Source organism: Talpa europaea (assembly GCF_964194135.1).
Source record: "Talpa europaea genome assembly, chromosome: 2".
Taxonomy (NCBI): Eukaryota; Metazoa; Chordata; class Mammalia; order Eulipotyphla; family Talpidae; genus Talpa; species Talpa europaea.
The window spans coordinates 26,185,718-26,205,010 of NC_140068.1; the positions used below are offsets into that span (position 1 = coordinate 26,185,718).

Sequence of the window (19,293 nt, forward strand, 5' to 3'; positions counted from 1 at the left end):
AAGAATATAGAAAGTATGAGGTATAACTGTCTTCTTGCTTATTCATTTTACTTTCAGTACTAAACTTTACATGTGAAACCAAGAGTAGGAATGTAATTGATAAACTGCAGTTTATGGTTTAGATAGATAACTGAGAGTGCAAAAATAAGCTCTGTTGTTATGGGCTGGAGTTGGTAAGCAAATCTTCCTTGAGGAGAAAGAAATTCTTGGACTTTGAGGAATGATTTGTTTCGAAAAACTCAACAACACCCAGCCTAGCACATTTTTCTTTACTTTTTTTTTTTTTTTTTTTTTTTTTTAACAGAAAAGGTGGATTTATCGAAATACCTGCAAGAGAGCAGGGGGCGAGACTGTAGTGGTCTGCACTGGGCCTAGTCTTTCACTTGAAAATGGTTAGTGAAAATGGTTAGTCCAAGCAGAAATTTAGGGCTGTAAGGGAAGGTTTTAATACCTGTTTCCTTATAGCCAAGGATAAGTTAAAATGTACTGTAAACTTTTGTTAGGCTGGATCTTCAAGTCAGGTAAACACACTGATGGTAAGGTAGCACTTTTGAGAAGGGCGTTCACCTAATAAGCACTTTCTATCTTTCCTGTTTCTGATTCCCTCAGTGTTTTCCTAATGTTAGTTGAATTAATTTTATCCTCAAGCAAGGTCTTGAAGATCACCTAGTCCTCCTCTACTCCCCCTCCCATGGTGAACAGAACTTCACTTTCTCTCTTGTTTTCCTTTAGTTAGCTAGTCATCCACCAGTAATCAAACACTTACACCTGAATAAAAGTCAAGCTGAATGGAAACACTTATTGCCTCAGATTAATGCTTAAAAACTGAGATGTCTTGAAAGATTTCTTTTTTCAGACTGCCCAGAAGCTGCTTGTCCTTGAATTCAGTGATCTTAAATTCAGGGGGTGAAATATAAGGAAATTGTTTCTGAGAAACTCCTCAAGAGCTCTCCCTTGGTATTAGATCCTATTTTCTCCCTCTTTTACAACCATAATAAAGTAACTGTTAAAGTAATTAAGATTATTCTGCATTACACTCTGACTTTTCCTTTCATCAGTTGTTAAATACTTTAAACGCTCCTGACCAGTAGAGGTAGAAAATAGTTTCACTGGACCTGATTTGTGATAAGACCTTACTCAACAGGTGTCTTGTGTTCTTCTATCTGGTAATTTCTTTCTCAAAAGTGGTCTTAAGTACAGTTGTCATTAAAGATTGTTAGATACATTTTGTAGTACCAGGCTGTATGCATCTTCTGTTTTAAAGGATTTTAAGTGAAAAATTCAGCAATTGATATTTTATTTAGTGAGTCCTGGCTTTTGTTCAGGTCTCTGAAAGGCACGACAGGGACTCCAGTTAATTGGACGTTAGCTAGCTGGATTGAAAACTGAAAGTGGGTGAAATTGGAGTGTGAGGGCAGATAGTCTTAGTCTGCAAGAGGGAATTTGTTTGCTGACCTTGGTATTAGCCTTGCTTCATGGTTATGATACTTGAACTTTTTAAAAATACAGGAGCATAGAGGACTTTTAGGCAGTGAATCTACTCTCTGATACTCTAATGGTGTATACATGGCATTTTATGTTTTTCCAAACCCACAGAAGAAAAAAAAACCTTCATGGGTTTGTTTTTTTTTTTTTTTTTTTTTGCTTTATGCCATTTTATGTTTTTCCAAACCCATAGAAGAAAAAAAACCTTCATGGCTCCTTACATTATCTTTTCTGTTTCACAGAAATCAGGCATTATGGCAGGAGTGAGCCCTAATGTAAACTATGGACTTTGAGTATAAAGTATCTATGCAGTTTTAGCAGATAATGGGGAAGGCTATACATGAGTAGGAGTAGAGGACATATGGAAGGCTACCCATAACTTATGGTTATATTTTGTTATATGTGGAAACTGCTCTAAAAAAGCCCAATATAAGAGTTAAAGATTCAGCTGCCAGGGTGCTGCCTCTGAAGATTGATTCTGTTCTGATGCTATGCTGGAGCACCTGTCAGTCAGGGTTAAGGACTATATTGAGAGGCTGTAGCACACTGTCTGCACAGGTGCTCCTGGATGGAGCATGTGTTCCCCAGGCATAGGGTGAATTCATCAATCACCTCCTTGCTGAAATAGTAATATGGCTAGTGGAGCATTTTCCCCTGGTGACAGGGGATGGAGTAGAGAGCCTCCATAAGACTGCAGGTGTTTTGTTAAGTGTCTGTCTGGGTTCTTTCACTTGACGGCTGTTTCCCTACTCTTAGCTGTTGGCTAGATTTTTCTGATTATGATCTGCTCTGAGCAATGCCCAGCACAGAGTAAGTACTTGATAAATATTAGCTGTAATTATTATTATCCTTATACTTTAAAACTCTAATTTTTCCTCAGGATCTTAACTATTTTCCTGTTTCTTTTCTTTTTTTCTTTTTATAAAATACTCAAGTCCTATGCTTAGGATAAATTCCTATTTTCTTAAGTTTTATTTATCACTAACTTTGTGACTTAGAAGAGTCATAGGTAAAGATATATCACTTATATATTCATGGCTTTATAACTTAAAGAACTTGCATAGACTCAGATTATTTACTGGTAAGAAAACACAAGATTTGAAAACACTGTCTTGAAATTTTTTTTTTTAATATTAAATTTTATTTTTATATTCCCCCATACAATTGCAAACGCCCCATTCTGACCCCAATCCTTCCCCTCCCGCCCCCCACCCCCCAAAAAGTGTCTCTGGTTCATAGTTTTTTGTTGATTTTGATTTTCACTTTCTTATATTCATTTTCCTGGTCCCTTATTTAAGTTTTCTAGATTCCTGCTATGAGTGAGACCATCCGGTATTTTTCTTTTTCTTTTTGGCTTATTTTGTCTTGAAATTTTGATAAACCAATTCCTAGTGACTCAGTACTTATCCTCTTACTAGAGGATAAGAAGAAAGCCATTGGCTATAATCCATGTATTTGGATTGTGCATATGAGACGTTGCAGATTATTTGGCAACTATTCACTCAGAACAAGTGAAGACTTGGGTGATTCTTCTCATATGCTGTCATACCATTTCATTAAATTTTTATCACCAAAGGAAAGCATTTAAAGGACTGTTTTATCAATAACCGAGTAACTGACACATATTAGCACTGACAGAGGTATTTGTTGTTTTCTCATTTTTTTTAAAGGTGAAGTCAGTCTAATTCTTTGTATAAAATTAGTAATGCAGATGTTGATGTTTCATCAATAAATGTGGTTTACTTAACAGGGTTCAAGGTTCATTGCTCTAGGGATTTTGTTGAGCTCTGTGCCAGGATTTGGCTCTGGGATTATCCTGGAGCCTAGCATGTTGGTGAGAGGAGTGGGAATTGTTTCCTGGAATAGCCTCCTTCCTCTTCTGCAGTGTGGAGATGGATGCCCTCTGGGCAGCTACTGATTCTTGTGTCCTGAAAACTAATGAAAACCTCTGATGGCAAATAAAAATTACAGCCACTTTAGAAATGTAGGATGTATATATGGTTGAAAGATGAAAAGTGTGATGTTTTATGTTTAAAGTTAAAATCAGTATTTATTTGCTTTCGTGGGGGAAAAAAAGAGGCCATGTCCATGACTTAAATTTATGGTTGACTTTGTGTTTTGTTTGTGAAGAATATTGCTAGTAGGACTTCTGTTGTTTTTGCCACTTTCCGCATAGTATAAAGCATATAGACGTAACATTTTCTATCTTGCATGTGATCTAAATTTACCTGATTGCTTGTGATGAGTTGTGTGCTCATTTAAGAAATTCTGAAACATGTAAACCAGCATTAACTTATTAGAACATAAAATAATTAAAAAATAAAATGGAGAGAAGGAACTTAATGTTGTAAACCAATGTTCTGTCCATTAATAAAAAGAGAATTCTGAAACATTTCAAAAAACAGATTAGGGTAGAAAATTATACTGTGCTTAGACTTGGATGGACTTAGAAGCATTGTATTCATAAAATCAGATCTTCCTTATATCAGGAAGGTATGCTTCTCTGTCCTTGAGGAGTCAATTATGTGTGTGATTTTATTAAGAGTGACCCTGTGTTCTGGCTACACTAGGTTTCTTTAAAATCATGGCAGCATAGTCACTGAAGAGTATTTGTACAGTCTGCTCTGGTCTAGTTTTTTTTTTTTTTTTTTTTAAAGATTTATTTATTTTTGCATACAAGAGCTGGGGTGTAGGCCAGAGGTGCGGGAGTGAGAAGATTCACCAGAGAGAGAGAGAGGGTCAGAACAGGCAGATCTACTGAAATACGCTGCTGAGGGGAGCAGTGACTGAGGCAGGAGAGGTCTGCTGCACCATGTGGATTGTTCCCTGGCCAGCTGGGGATGGAACTCATGCTGTAGTGGTTGGCAATAACTTGATAGCGTTGTCTTTAACCACTGCGCCACCAGGGAGGCCCTAGTATTTTTTTTTTTTAAGGTCCTAGTATTTTTTTATTTCTAGTACCTAAAACTGGATTGAGTGGTATTTTATGTCATTCATGTCAAAAACAGTGCAAAAATTTCCAATGTTCTGTCATAATCCCTGATTGCTGTAGATTAGAAAAGAGATAATGTAAGGATCCATGAAGGTTTTTTTCTTCGGTGGCCGCATCTCTAAGGATTATTATTATGGAAAATTTATTATAGTGATTTGTAAGAATACTTGCTTATGCATGCCTGCCTCTGTGTCTTTCAATGTACATTTATACAGTTTTATTGATCATTAATAAAATTGTTTGGAAAAAATTTAGCCACTTCAAAATAGGTATGTCTATATGTGTGTTTACATGTTTATTTTATATACATATGTATCTATATGCATATTTTCATATTTTATATTTGATATACACACATTTTTTTCAATAGTTGGAAAAGCCTTTTCAAACTTAATTCTTACTAATGATCAGGAAAAAACTTAAAAAATTTTCCTTTACGGTCACTCATTTGTTTCTAAATTTATATTTTTAACACACACAAAATCATTGGATGAGTCTTCCTCCTTTTTGTTGGTATTAGAATGAACTTGGGAAGTATATTGTGGAGGCATAATTAGTCAGAGAAGGATGAGGTTGATAACTGAGGGCCTTAGGCTTGTGAGACTCTTCTCCCCTAGTGTATGATTTGTTCTACCCCCATAACAATATATCAGTTGTTATGTTTGCTCCATGCATACCTTTTCCCTTGGCCTTTTACATTTGCATAGTATAGTTGAGATTTAGCACAAAATACATAGCTTCAGGGCTGTAATGTATGGATTGCTTTGTGCACTTCCCGGCACTGTCTCTTTGTACACAATAACTGCAGTGTGGAGGGGCCTACACGGAGACAGTGATGGTGTTTTATAAAACGCCAGTGGTGTGTGTGGCGTCCACTGCAATCTGCCGGGTAAGCAGTTGCACAAATTCCTCCAAGTTGAGAGGCCTCCAGAAATGTCATGTTTGGCCTCAATAATGAATGCCTCAAATAACAGCACAGGCACAAGGGACTTTGCTCCGTGGCTCAGATTCCATCCTGCCTTTAAGTTGGGTCTGCTGCAGATTGCTTTGCCTTTTCAAATTAAAAAAAATTTTTTTTCAAGAACTTTCCCAAAAGTTAGTCTTCCAACGCATGAATAATATATTTTAAGTCTGTCTGAACTGTCTTATCTTTCTCCTCTGGATGTTTGTAATGCAATGATAGTATGCAGTCAACAATAAAAATTGATACCTGGAAAGTTGGGCCAAAGAACTAAAAATTGATTTCATAAAATATAAAATTGATTTTATATTGCTTGTCATTAGTGTAAATGGGATTAGAGAGAGGCAGAAGAGAAAAGTAGATGGCAAACTTGACATTTAACATAAAAGATAGGTCTTTTTGACATGGACTTAGCAAGTCTTATTAACAGTGGTATGGTTTTAATTGTTTAATTAATTTGGTGCTACATGATCAGAAGAGAGAGTGACAACTTGTTGTGTATAAAGATTCAGGCATAAGAACCAATTCAAAGCAAAGATGTGCTGCAGATAGCAAGAAGAAATAACAGTGAAACTGATGCCCAGTGAAGGAATGTGTCCAGGCTGAGAAACCCCATTGTCTCCATCTGTATAAAGGTGGGGCCTGGTGTCCTCTTAAGAGAAAGGGATGGGTTGCCTTTTCTGCCTAAGTCATTCCTCTAGTTCCCCAGAAGTATTTGGAAATGCTCTAATTACTAAGGAAGAGTTTAAATACAATGTAGGACTGTGAAAATAAAAATGTAGGTCTGTGGCTGTTCTTCTCCCAGAATCTAGTTGGCAGTGTGTGTTTGGTTTAGTTCCTTGAATATCTATGGGCTGGTAGTCCGTGAGCTAGATCCAGGAGTTGCATAAACTGTGAGCCAGAGGCCTGAATTCTAGACTCAGCTTTGCCAGCTTTTTGGCAGGCATGATGGCACCAAGCCACTCCATCCCTCAGATCTTTTGGCCTACGAATGAGCTAGTTCCTCAGTGAGGTATTGCTGTAGAAGATAGCGAGATGAGGAAGACATACTTTTTAAGAATTTAGTTTCCAAGAGTAGTAACTATCAAAAGGAGAAGAATATTAAGAGTAAGTGCTGTTGACATAAAATAGTGTTGAAGGAGAAAGGTAAAATATCGGGAGATTGTAATAGGCTTCCAAGGGGAGGGAATATGGAGATTCTGCCTACAGGTTCAACAGTTAAAAATATGTCATGGTGAAAAGGAAATTTAGAGTATGTGTTAACAAGTTAGTAATCCTTTTATGTGGAGCAATACCCACAAATAGCTATGATTACTTATCAGCTACACGTGCTGGTAAGTTAAGTGTATTATAAAATTAAATATCTGTGTATTCTGCTAGGTTAACAGATGTATATTTGTCGTCCTTTCATGTAATAGAATTCAAGTTGTTGATTATAAAAGTTGAAAATAAATTACTTTCCTAGATAGAGTACTAGTGTTTATGAATAATCACAAATAAGGATTCAGTTTTTTGATAAGTACCTGTAAAATCCAACTCAAAGGCTAGATCAGTTAAACTCTATAACCTCATTTATGAAATGAGATTGGTAAATGAAAATTTCTTTAATCATATTTAAAGTTATTATTTTTAGAGCAGCTCAAAAAAGATCCAGTGATGCAAGCTGCCCTTTAATGAATGTGCCAAACATTTTATTAAGTGCTTTAAATATGCCTCATTTAATTCTTGATCATTGATATGAGTATTTTTAGAGAAATAAGTAACTCACCTGAGATCACACAACTGTTCAGGGGTGGGGCTAGCATTCAAACCGCGCCATAGGCATTCAATGCACAACACCTTTCTCCGATATTGCTGAGCATTGGTGATTCTCATGAAAGGTGGAGCATACCAGAATTGCGGGGGTGGGGTGAGGGAGCCGACACATTTTTCAACTGACACACCCCTACACATTTGTGTGCACTACTACCGTGAGTTGTGTCTTGGTTCTATTCCTCCTGAGGATGAGAATATTATTGCAGCGTGTGTTGTTAACAGTGTGAATGCAAGTAAGTTGTGAGCCCTTGGTTGTGTTGCTGTAGAGCATATCCAGGCAAGTTTGCTCATAGGTTGGTGTTTCTAAAATGTAGTAACTTGGAAATTTAATATGTGTCCTGATAATACCATTTTTCTGTGTGAGGTAAATGTCCTGTTTTGTTTGCCTTTTTGTATTAGTTGCCAAAAGCAGATCAGTTTTAGATTTCTTATGCGTGACTTCTTTGGGATTTCTGTGGTACTTTTCTTTCTTTGATCCTTCTTATTCCCTAGCTCATGTTTCTTTCTCTCTTATCTTGATGGTTTTATTATATCTACTATTTAAAATAATGCAGGTTAGAGTCTTTTGAATGTTAATGATATAAACAATAATGGCATAAATTATATGCTAAAGGATTTTTTTTTTATATGGCTAGAGCTCCATGGAGTTTCCTTAATTTGAGTATTTAGCATTTATCAGCCATACGTTTTCTATTTTACCTCTCCCTTCATCTAGAACTCTGGTGATACATATATCTACACATATATGTAGACTTCCTCTTTCTGTTTATATATATATGTATATATGTATTATATATATTATGTGTGTATATATGTTTATAGACTCCTCATTCTGTTTTCCATCTCTTTGTTGCAGTCTGGGTGGTTATTTTCAGATCTATCTTCCAATGAACTGGTTTTCTCTTTGTTTGTATCAAACCCCATCCATTTGGATTATAGTTTTTATTTCCTGGTGTTGTATATGATTATTTCCAGAATCTGCTTTTGATAGTTACTTTTCCTTGATGATATCTTAAAATACTCATTTGTTTCATTAAACATATGAAATATACTTATTTTGTGTTTGGTAGTTGATAATCTGATTCTGATATTGTGACTAATGCTGAGTAATAGGGACCAGTTTCCTTGGGTATTTTTTTGATTTTGTGTTTGTTGGCATTTTAGGGAACCATTATTTCTGCTAGACAGCTGAGCATGTCCAGTTCTGGAATAGTTTAAAATGAATTCTCTTGACATTTTTGAGTCAAAAAAATTATAGCTAGTCTCCAAATCTGCATGAGGGGCAAGTCATGATCACTTCTCTTTACTTAATTTTTTGATAAATGGTCTGTAGCACATTTTTCTGAGCAATGTTAGGAAGCTTTGTATTGCTTAACTAAATAATTTTGGGAAACAGCAGGTTGAATGACGGGAAGTAGATTTTTTTTCTCCATAGAACTTCTCAGGTGTCTTATATACAGTAGGAGTTTTGAGACTCAGTAATTATGTACAGTACGCAAGGTTTTCCTTGTCCCATTCTGCTTCCCTTTGGGGTGATGAAGACTTCCTCTTTGTGTGTGTGTGTGTGTGTACATATATATGTATATGTATATATGGATTATATGTATAGAGTATGCTAAGGGACCAGTGGGACCAATGAAATATATTTGGGCAAATTCAGGTCTGCCCCGTGGATACCCTTGACTTGTGCTTTTCAGTCTTTCACTTCACCTTTCCACTGTCTTTCCCTGTGTTTGTACCACTCTGCTGTAGGACTTTGTGTATGTGTGCATACATAGGTATGTGTGTATATATATATCTTACATTTAAACTTCCTGAGGGAAGATCAGATGGTATCTGGTAGTCTTTATCCTTAGTGTAAGACATTATCTTGTATAGAGCTCTTGTGTCAGTTTTCTTTGAACCAGTTAAAGCAGATAGACTGATTGTCTAATAGAGATAGATGCATACATTTGTTTTTCTTTCTTTTTCTTTTTTTGCTTCCGTATTTTCTATTTCTGCCATTTGAATGTAAAGTTCCTGAGACTACCATGTGTGTCTTATTTATTGTCTTAACATAAGAATTGACATGTATTGGATGCTGGATCACCCTGTGTTAAACCTTATAGCTTTGTAGACTTCAGAGTCATCTAGAGTATAAATAGCGGTCATAATGCATTGCTTGTCCATATGGATGTGTTACTTTTTTCATCTTATACTATCCAGTATCTTTGACTAGAAATCATCTCTGTCAGACTCTATAAATATCAAAGTGAAAAGTAAATTCTTTTGAATATGCTGCTTTTTCTGTCTTTATTTTCTCTTTTAAGATACATATGGACACAGTCTTGGGAAAGCTATGATTTTTCTCACTTACTCATTCCATTCTTAAGGTTCCTGTACCACTTTGTATTTGCATCTCTCAGAATGTGCCTGTCTGCATTGTTGCATTTTTGGCTTTCCAGCCAGATGTTGTGTTCAATGAGGTTGGAGATGATTAAGTGGAAGTTTGTAACATGTATGTACAGGGAGGCTCTTATCAAGTATTTATCATCTCTGTTTCCTGGAGAAGAAAGGAAATAATAGTAGAGAAGCAATCCAAGCATCTAGAAAATACTTTGGTATTAGATGTGGACTAGTGAGGGAACAGCTGGGAACAGAACTCAGCTGTGATTGAGAAACTGGTTTGGCCCTTTGACGTTTACTGTCTTACCAGGTTAAGTTGATCTTCAGAGTCAACAGCTGAGACAGCTATGATACTAAGCTATGATAGACAGCTATGATACTAAGTGGTTTGACCCTTGTTACTCTTGCCTAGTAATATAAGGTGCTTACAAAGCGTGGAATGAGGGAGGGGCTGTGTCTTACTCTAGCCCCCAAGTTGGTGCTTTGCTGTGCTGCCTGACATTCAATACCAGGTCGTGGTGGTGAGCCTTGTGGGTGTTTTTCTCTTAATCTAGGGGAAGTCTGTCTGTGAGAACATGTTTCTATTTTTGAGATGGAAACCAGCAAGAAAGTATGATTTATTAATAAAAAGTGACTTTAAGCCAAGGTTGAAATGTGTTTTCTCTTTGAACTGAAGTGTGTATTTTAGATAGGAGTTGTTTTTAATATCCTTTTTTAGCTTAATTTCAAATAACATTAAAATCAAATAAAATAGTACCATTCTCCTTTTGACTGTCACATGTTATTTCATGATTCCTAGTTTCAGTAGTTTTTTTTGAAAATAGTTGTCATTTATAAGCCAATGTTTCATAGCAGTGGTAAATGAGATTTGTAATTATATCTGATTAAAGCTCAGCTTCTTATGTAAGCTTCCATTGAGTTCTTGGTGTCGTTCTGAATAAAAAGATAATCTTTCCTTTATAGTAGATAAAGTGTGTTACTCATGTATACCTCATAAATGCATTTTGGGTGATGTCCAAGTAGATAGATGTGGTAGGAGCTATAATTGCTCTCTTTGTTATCTCAGATAAGGAATGCCCCTAATTACAAAGTAGGTGCTGAAGTTGTAACTATATGGTTAGTCACTATGAGTCTGAGTGTGTTAAATGTCATGTCAAATATACAGAAATACTGTTTTTTCAGTTATTTGACAAATACTTCTTGAATACTTATTTTACTGGTCATTTCCCTATTCACTGGAAATTCAGGGGTGAACAAAGCTCTTGATTCTATATTATGCTGTTGATTATCTTTAAAATGTTCTTTGCTATTAGTTGCAACCAAATCTCTTTACATCTACTCTGTAAAGAAGAGACAGTGGATTTCACTGCATATTTAAGAAAGTAACCATCATGATTTGATTCATCTGTTCCTAAAATTTATTTAACATACTTGTACACTTAAATTTTAAATTATATAGAGTATTAATTGTATGAGGAGCAGATAGTGAAATTCAAAGCCTTTAGTTTTAAAAGCTTTAAGTGAAAATTTCATGTATAAGTGAAATTACTCATTTGTCATATTATAAAATTCTCCACTTTATAACAATAAAAACCAGTATTAAGCACTTTACTATATGCCATATATCATTCTAAGCGCTCCTTATGTATTAAAACTTACTTAGTACTTGCCACACTCTTTGTGGTAGTTCTGACTTTACAGATGTGCAAATTAAGGCAAGTAAAAGTTGTGTCTTGTCCCTGTCACAGAACTTGTCAATATTGAAAATATATTTAGGACTTTGGTATTTGGAATCCAGAGTCCTAGATAGTGTTTCTTTAAATTTGTGCACATGCAGGTATATCTCAGTCTCCAGGTACTTACTAATTTAATTAGATATTAATCCTAATTTTGAATCTGTGACATAGATGACATGCTGTTTGTATTAAAGTATGTAATCTGTGTGGTTTTCTCCCTCTTCACCTATGATTTGATAGCATTCTTTTTTTTTTAAAGAAATATTACTAAAAAGTTTTAATAGGAGACCAATCTTTCAGGCATAAGTTTTTTACTTCTTTGCCACAAAGAAAGGAAGAAAAGGCTAGAGGGCAGAAGTGAGCACTTGAATTAAGTTTCTGTGAAGACTATCTTTTGAAGCTCTCTGATCGGAGTTGTAGTTACTTGAAATTGAAATCTTAATTTATTCCATTTTCAAAGTTATATGTGTGGGGAACATTTATTGTCACCCTGAATAAACGAATGAGTCCTCTGCTAGTGTGAGGAAGTGCGTGTTGAGGATGAAACAGTCCCGCGGCCTGTTCACATTTCACTTACAGCCCAGTGGTCACTTCCAAGGGCATTGGAGGAGGCGTGTGTCTGACCTGACCTCACAGTGGGGCGTTCCCAGGGGTGTGCATCTTAATTGGACATGAGTCACTGCTCTGTTTTGCCATTGATTAGACAATGAGCTTTTCTTCTATGGTTGTCAAAGGCTTTCACATCTCTATTGATAGCTGCTTATTAAATTAAAGAAGAAAACACAACAAACTATGGCAAAAGCATGTCAAATCCTTAGAGACATGTGATGTAATGTCCCATTACCTCTCAGTCTTTTTTAATTTCTCCTAAAACATGAATGCCATATCATTATCTAGAAAATGTGAAGTTGAGTTGAAAAAAACAATTTCTGTTCTGCAGACGTCACAGGATGAAAATCAGACTTTCAGTCCTGATGGGATCCAATGAGTTAGCATACATTGAGTAGAGTTAAATGACTTTCTTGGGAGTATGCTTTGTAGATAAGATGTGAAACATCCTGAGGAATTGAAGGAGGCAGTTTGAGTCTATTTTTTGTGCTGTTTTTAAAATAAACAAATACCTAGCATTTTACTTTTTCATTCTTATGTTTACATGGAGGAATGGTAGCGTGTTGAGCACCATCTCTGATCATGCTTTCATTTTAGAATGAAATACAGCTGTGTGTGGGAAGCGGGAATCTGAAGTGAAAAGTTGTTAATCACTTTTTGAATTGTTTGAACAGGATTGACAAACATTTTATATTAACTTATGCTAAATAGTGTATATGATATGATTCCCTTTATTTATAGTAATCATGGAATCTTTAGTGCTTGAAAAGTGAACATACTGTTTCTTTTCCCGCAGAAACGTGCTAAAGGGCAAGTGTTATTTGACAAAGTGTGTGAACATCTCAATCTCCTGGAGAAGGACTACTTTGGACTTTTGTTTCAGGAAAACCCTGAGCAGAAAGTAAGTGATTTCAAGTTTTTATCCTCTTAGAAAATACTGTTTGCTCTTTTTAGCCAGTGTAAAATTTAGCTTTACAGTAGCTTATTGTACGTTTTTATTATGACATCTTTTGTTTGTTGGTAAAGACTGAAAACTTCATTGTGTATAGAGTGAACCACCTGTAACTCTTTGCCAGTGTTTTATGTGTACCTGCCTTTCCGCTTACATCAAGAGCAGTTAGAATGGAATGTCTTATCCTGTGTTCATTATAAGAGACTGAAGATGCTTAAAAATCTTTTATGTAGTATTTTTCCTCTTGAAGTTACCTGCATGCTCTGAGTTAACCATGCCTGAAAGGCAGGGCTGGGGGCACACTGGGAGGAATGTCAGGAGTCCTGACGTTGTCGGTAAGTTCCAGAGAGAGCAGTTGTCTTGCTGAGTAGACTGTGGCGACTGTGTGGGTGAATGTATTCTGTACCCTATTGTACAGCCTTCTGGGGGCCAAATAGGGCCAAGGGTGGCCCCGGCTCAGTTCAGGTGGTAGATTTAAGCGGCCAGAACCCTGTGACTCTCTGTCTGACTTCAGCAGTATGTTGAGATTGTTTCTGCACCAGGAGTTTCCCAGGTCATTGAGCTTGGGGGTGCTCTAGTGTTTAATGCTAACTCCAGGGAACTTCAGAAGCATCTCAGTTTCATTCATATATTAAAGAGAGAAATACTAACGAGTTTTAGCAAAACCAGGGTTAACCTGTAGCCTTCTGTCTTTGGGGCTGCTCTAACAATGTACCATAGACTGAGTGACTTACAAACAACAGTTTTATTTCTCACAATTCTGGACACTGAACAACATTTAGGTGCGAGCAGCTTTATTGATGACTTGCTTCTTGGTTGATAGAATAACTGTCTTGTTTTGTCCTTCCATGGTGTCTGTTCATGGTGGGAGGAGTGAAGGAGCTTTCTGGTTACTTTTTTATGAGTGCCTAAATCCCATTCACAAGGGTGCCACTTCCCGACCCAAAGGCCCCACTTCAAAATACTGTCTCAGTGGGATTAGGTTTTAACATGTGAATTTGGGGAAGATACCTTCACTTTTTACTCCTGCTTCACTTTCTGATTCTTTGGACTAGCTTTGGTGGAAAAGATAACTAGTTACAAGAATGAAGGGTAAAGGCGTGTTCCAGGATTTTGTACCCCAAAGTGAAACTGTTTAGTCTGAAGATTATGTCTGTGGACAGACTCATTGTAACTGAGGATGCCCAGAGTACTCAGCCACAGAAAAAGGAGTTACTTTCTAATATCTAACATTCACATCTTAGTCTATAGAATAGAACATTCAGTAGATACATATAGATTATAAATTATGTTATTTGCCCACATGCCATCTTTGTTTGTATTTATATGCAATGGTAATGAAATACAGGGTGCTTAGAGTGATAATTATATATAAATTAAATTCTCCCAACTTGCTTAGTTTTAAATCCTTGATAACGTAATTTGTGGTTTAGTTCCACATTTAGACTAAAGACAATTAAATTGCATGCCTGCCTGCTGAATAGCATATGAGTATTCTTGTTGGAACTCTGCTAAGAGTACTTTCTTAGAAGAAATAACATATTACAAATTCAGAAAAATAGATGAGGGGCTCTTTTTAGGTTTTAAATTATAAGGTGGTCTTACTGTTTCCAACCCATTTGTCTTCTGTTAGCCCTCAAAACTGCAAATGAGAAAGTGTTGGGAATTTGACTGTAGTCATTCACATTTCCTGAAATTACACATTGGTAGATTCACAGGAGCATTTAACTTTTGTGAAAATTGGGGGACGATCCAGTATGCTATAAAATATGTAGAATAACATGTTCTGTTAATAGAAACAGGATGTTTGATATTTCATGAACACTAGATTTATATAAGAAAGTAGTAATTAGTTAATGGGTTCACTAATTTTTATTTGGTAACTCCCAATATGTCTAATCCATATCTTTCACTCATATACTTAAGAATCTAAAACTCGTGTATATGTACCTGTCTGTTGCACATATACTCAGCTGTCCAAAAGCAAACCTGTCCTGTTTCCCTTAAATTGCACTTGTCCCCTGAGAAGTGGTTCTAGAAGTGGTTCTTTAACTCCTTTTATTGCTGATCAGTCAGCAGACCTCTTCCACCATCTGATATCCCTTTCTTTGTTCTCTTTGTCCACATTTATTGCTTTATTATAGGCACCTGGCGTCCCTTGCCTTGGCTAGGTTATTCACCACCTAAGTAGCTAACTAACCAGTCCCAAGTCCCTGTGATCTATTCTTCACGCCGCTAATAGTGAGTTTTCAGGAATGCATATTTGATTTTGGCACACTCTGGCTTGAAACCATTTCATGGATACAGTATTACCTCTTAATATAATGTATAGAACTTGTGGTCCTGTGACTTCAGTTTACTTCTTTAGCTTCATTTCTTAGTAACCTCTTACAATACGTATTCATTTTACACTTTTCTCTCCCAAATGAGTCTTGATTGTCTATATTATATCTCCTTGCATCTACTATTCCAGACATTTGGAATGACCTTCTTTGTTTGAATGCCTTATTTTCCTTAAGATCCAATTTGTGTCCTACTCAGTGAGTTTTCCTTGACTGATTTCATTCTGCTATGATGCCTTTTGTCTCCAGCTTAAGGAGATTTGACAATTCCTTCTGTCTGTCATTGAGATATTTAGTACAAACCTTATTTGTGAGTCTTCTTTCTTTCCCTTACTTTTTCTCTATTACTACATGCCTCTTTATCTGTACTAGCTGCGTTATATCTAGACATTAGCAAATATTGATTAAATTCTTTGTGTTATTGCAGACTAATATGACAGCCACTGAAAAACTCAAAAAAACAAGTTTTGAGGAATAGTTGAAGAAATCAGAATCCTTGTACTCTGTGGGTGGAAATATAATGTGGTGGGAATGTAATATAGAAGTGTGGAGGATCCTCAACAACAAAAAATGTAGAATTACCATATGATCCAGTGATCCCGCTTACATATATATATATATATATATATATACACACACACACACACAGATACATATATATATATATATCTCCAGAAAAAGACTACAGGATCTTGAAAAGATATTTGCACACCTGTGTGCTTTGCATTATTCGTTTTACCTGAGAGATAGAAGCAATCTAAATATCCACTGATGGATAAATTGTATGAACAAACTATGATATATACAAAATGCTGTGGATGGGATATTATTTAGTCTTGAAAAAGAAGGAAATTCTGTAACATGCTATAAAATGGATAAACATAGAGGGCATTATACAAAGTGAAATAAACCAGTTGCAAAAAGATAAATACTGTATAATTCTAATAAGAGGTATTTGTAATCAAACTCACTGAAATAGAGGATAGAAGAGAGATTGCCAAGAACTAGACCCAGGGGAAAAGTAAGGAGTTACTGAATGATACAGAGTTTCCATTTTGGAAAATAAAGTTCTAGATATTTGTTGCACAAAGATGTGAATAAATTTAACGCTAATCAAATGCACACTGAAAATTGGTTAAGATGGTTGCTTTTGTGTTACCTGTTTTTTAATCACAATTTAAAAAATACCATCATTGTGTAATCCGGTGCATTAATTGCTACAGATCTTGCCACATTTAAGACATAGACCCTGCTTACTAAATTAAATTTAAAATTCATATTGCAGTCTAAGAAGCTCCTTTCCTTAGCATACTTAGGAAGCATGTATTGAAGATAATTTAATATTTTGTTATATCACTGTATCATTATGTCACTGTAAAGATGGTATTTAGTAAATCCTTTAAAATTTGGGGGAAAATTTTTTGAGGTAAGCCTTACTATATAAAGATTCCAAATAAAATAGGCACGGCTGTTACTATTCATTCAGCACTATGCAGCAGGCTCTGTTTTAAGTACTTCACACGTGTTGTCCTATGTGGGTTTCAGAATAATCCTAAAAGGTGGGTCTTATTAACCATGCAGAAAGTTGAATGGCGTTCTTAAATAAATCAACCAGGCAGTAAATTTTGAAGATTCAAAACCAGGCAGATAGTAAAGAAGAAAATAGAATTTAGGGATAAAGCAGCAATTTCAAACCATCAGCCAGTCAAGGTTAAAATAGGCATACTTTTTTGTACATATCATTACTGGGAAAGTGGATCACTATCATCTTGCCTTACAGGAATTTTTCAACATCAAATTCTAGAAGTCTTCTAGAAGCTAGGTTTTATAAGGGGCGTTGAAGAGTGTTAAGGACTGTGTCCTAGAATGAATTTTATAATTGATATTTTTATGATGGTGTTGATAAATTGCTGATGGTGTTGGAGGTCCCATACCAGTGCTTCTCAAAACGGACATTTTCCTTCCTATCAGAATCACCTGAGTGGCTAATTTTCAACTAAGATTTTTAACCTCTCCCTGATTTTTTCCTTCCCTGTTAAAGTGTCAGCAGTTTATATATAGGATATTGAAGAATATCATGGGCTGTGTTACTAGCAGGTAATGTCAGATTCCTCAGATATGTTACGATAGAAAATAAACTGTACTCATTTGGTTAGTGTCTTAGCCCATTTGGGCGGCTGCAACAATATATCAGAGACTGGGTGATTTATACAAAAACAGACCAAAGGAAATTTATTTCTTACATTTCTGGAATCTGGGATTTCCAAGATGAGAGCTCCAGGAAACATTTTGTGTGGTGAGATTGCCTGCTTTCTGGATCATAGACAGTGCCTTCTCTAGGGTCTTCACAGAGCAGAGAATTTATAAGGATTTGGTAGTTGATTGGAGATTTGCTTGGTTGGAAAGAACTTCAGTTTTGGCTCTGAGAAAGCTAGAGAAAAGAGATTGAAGAGGGAGGAGAGTGATGAAGGTGATGCAAGTTTCTGTATTCAAGAAGAGGATAAGCTTTGAATAAAGAGGTTGATCTCATCCTGTGAGTTTGCAGGAAGTAAGATAAGGAGTGGTGCAATCATAAATAAGTCTGAGTTAAAGGGAAGCCTCAATATCTGGGAAATAGAGGCTGAAATAATTTACTGAGTGACTGGGGTAGCAGTAGGGGCCTGGACCCCTAGACTACTAAGGACTAGCATATAGATTGTTTTTCACAATCAGTCCAGCTGAGATTGGGATTATAAAATTGTGGGCTAGCAGAATATAACAGCATGTTTTTTTCCCTGCCATCAGCAAGCTAGATGATAGTGGAGAAGTGGAACATTACAGGGGTTCCCAGTTGCTGTGTTCATGGTGGTTATGTCAAGACAAAAAGATTTGAGAGTTCTGGAGGTGCTAAGATGGTAATCTAGGTGATTATTCACAAGATCACAGGAAGGGACATAATTGAAACTGAAATGGGCTCATAGTATGGGAGAAAATGGCTGGGGCCCAAGGATGAAAGCCCTAAGAAGTTGAAGATCAGGTACAGTGGGACTACATGGCTAGAAAAATTAGAAGGGGCAGAGGTGATAGCATCTGAGAATGGGCTGATGAAATCTAATGAGGCGTATTTTGTATAATGCCAAGACACATAGTTCAGTCATGCAAAGGGATAACTGATGTCAAGGAGAGGTTAAGGTCATTAATGCAGAGAATACAGGGATAAGGTTATGTTTGGGAGGGTTTTCCAGAATTTGCCTTGATAAAAATGCTAATACTAAATAAGGGACTCATAATTCCTTATTTTCCTTTGTCGTTTCTCTTAATAAAATCAAGATACAAATGCCAACAATATTAAGCACACACTTGGTTATTTAAATTTTAACTATAGAACTTGGGATTAGAAAGAGCTTGGCGTCCTTTCTGAAATTGTCACTTTTCAGAAAATGAATGTGCAAATGTAATTGGCAGTATGTTTAATTATTCATATATAATGTCACTTATTTTCATAATTTTTATTTTTTAACCTTACTTTATAGACAAATATAGCTCTGAAAGCATTTGTGTGCCGTCTTGTTTTTTCCAGAGAAAATTAGTATTTTACCAACTCAGCTTAATCAGGCCTACATTGTTTGAAATCACTGCAGCTTTAACAATAGGATGCTATAGGATACAGGAATGTAAGCAACTTTTTTTTTTTCATGCAGAATATTATCTATATTTATAGAAGTCTCACTTATTTCAACATATAAAGTGAAGGTGAGGAAAAGCCATAATTATTTGTATGAAAATTTTCCATAGACAGAAAAATAAAACTTCTATTGATTTTAGTGTGGTACTGTCTCATGGTTGAAACCCTGAGTTGGAAGCATTTCAATTCACTCTGAGTATAAAAATGTGTCATTCTTAGTGTTAGAACTTTTTAATGTCTGTTGAGAACTCTTATGTAAACTTTGCTATGGAAAATGTCATTAAAAAATGTGTGGAGTCAAGCAACATGTTAGTCTTTCATATACAGAATTCCAAGTCCGTATAGTTCTTGT

General features: G+C 35.9%; 1 protein-coding gene across 14 annotated transcripts in view; it reads left to right on the forward strand.

The window, feature by feature from the left end:
• EPB41L2 (erythrocyte membrane protein band 4.1 like 2) overlaps positions 1–19,293 on the forward strand; it is a gene marked incomplete at both ends in the record, with an annotated part of 87,308 nt that overhangs the window by 13,650 nt on the left and 54,365 nt on the right. For all 14 annotated transcript variants that reach the window (XM_084228543.1, XM_084228545.1, XM_084228546.1 and 11 more), the window contains one exon: positions 12,780–12,884. In XM_084228543.1, the coding sequence (XP_084084669.1) occupies positions 12,780–12,884 (105 nt within the window). The remainder of the gene's footprint in view (positions 1–12,779; positions 12,885–19,293) is intronic.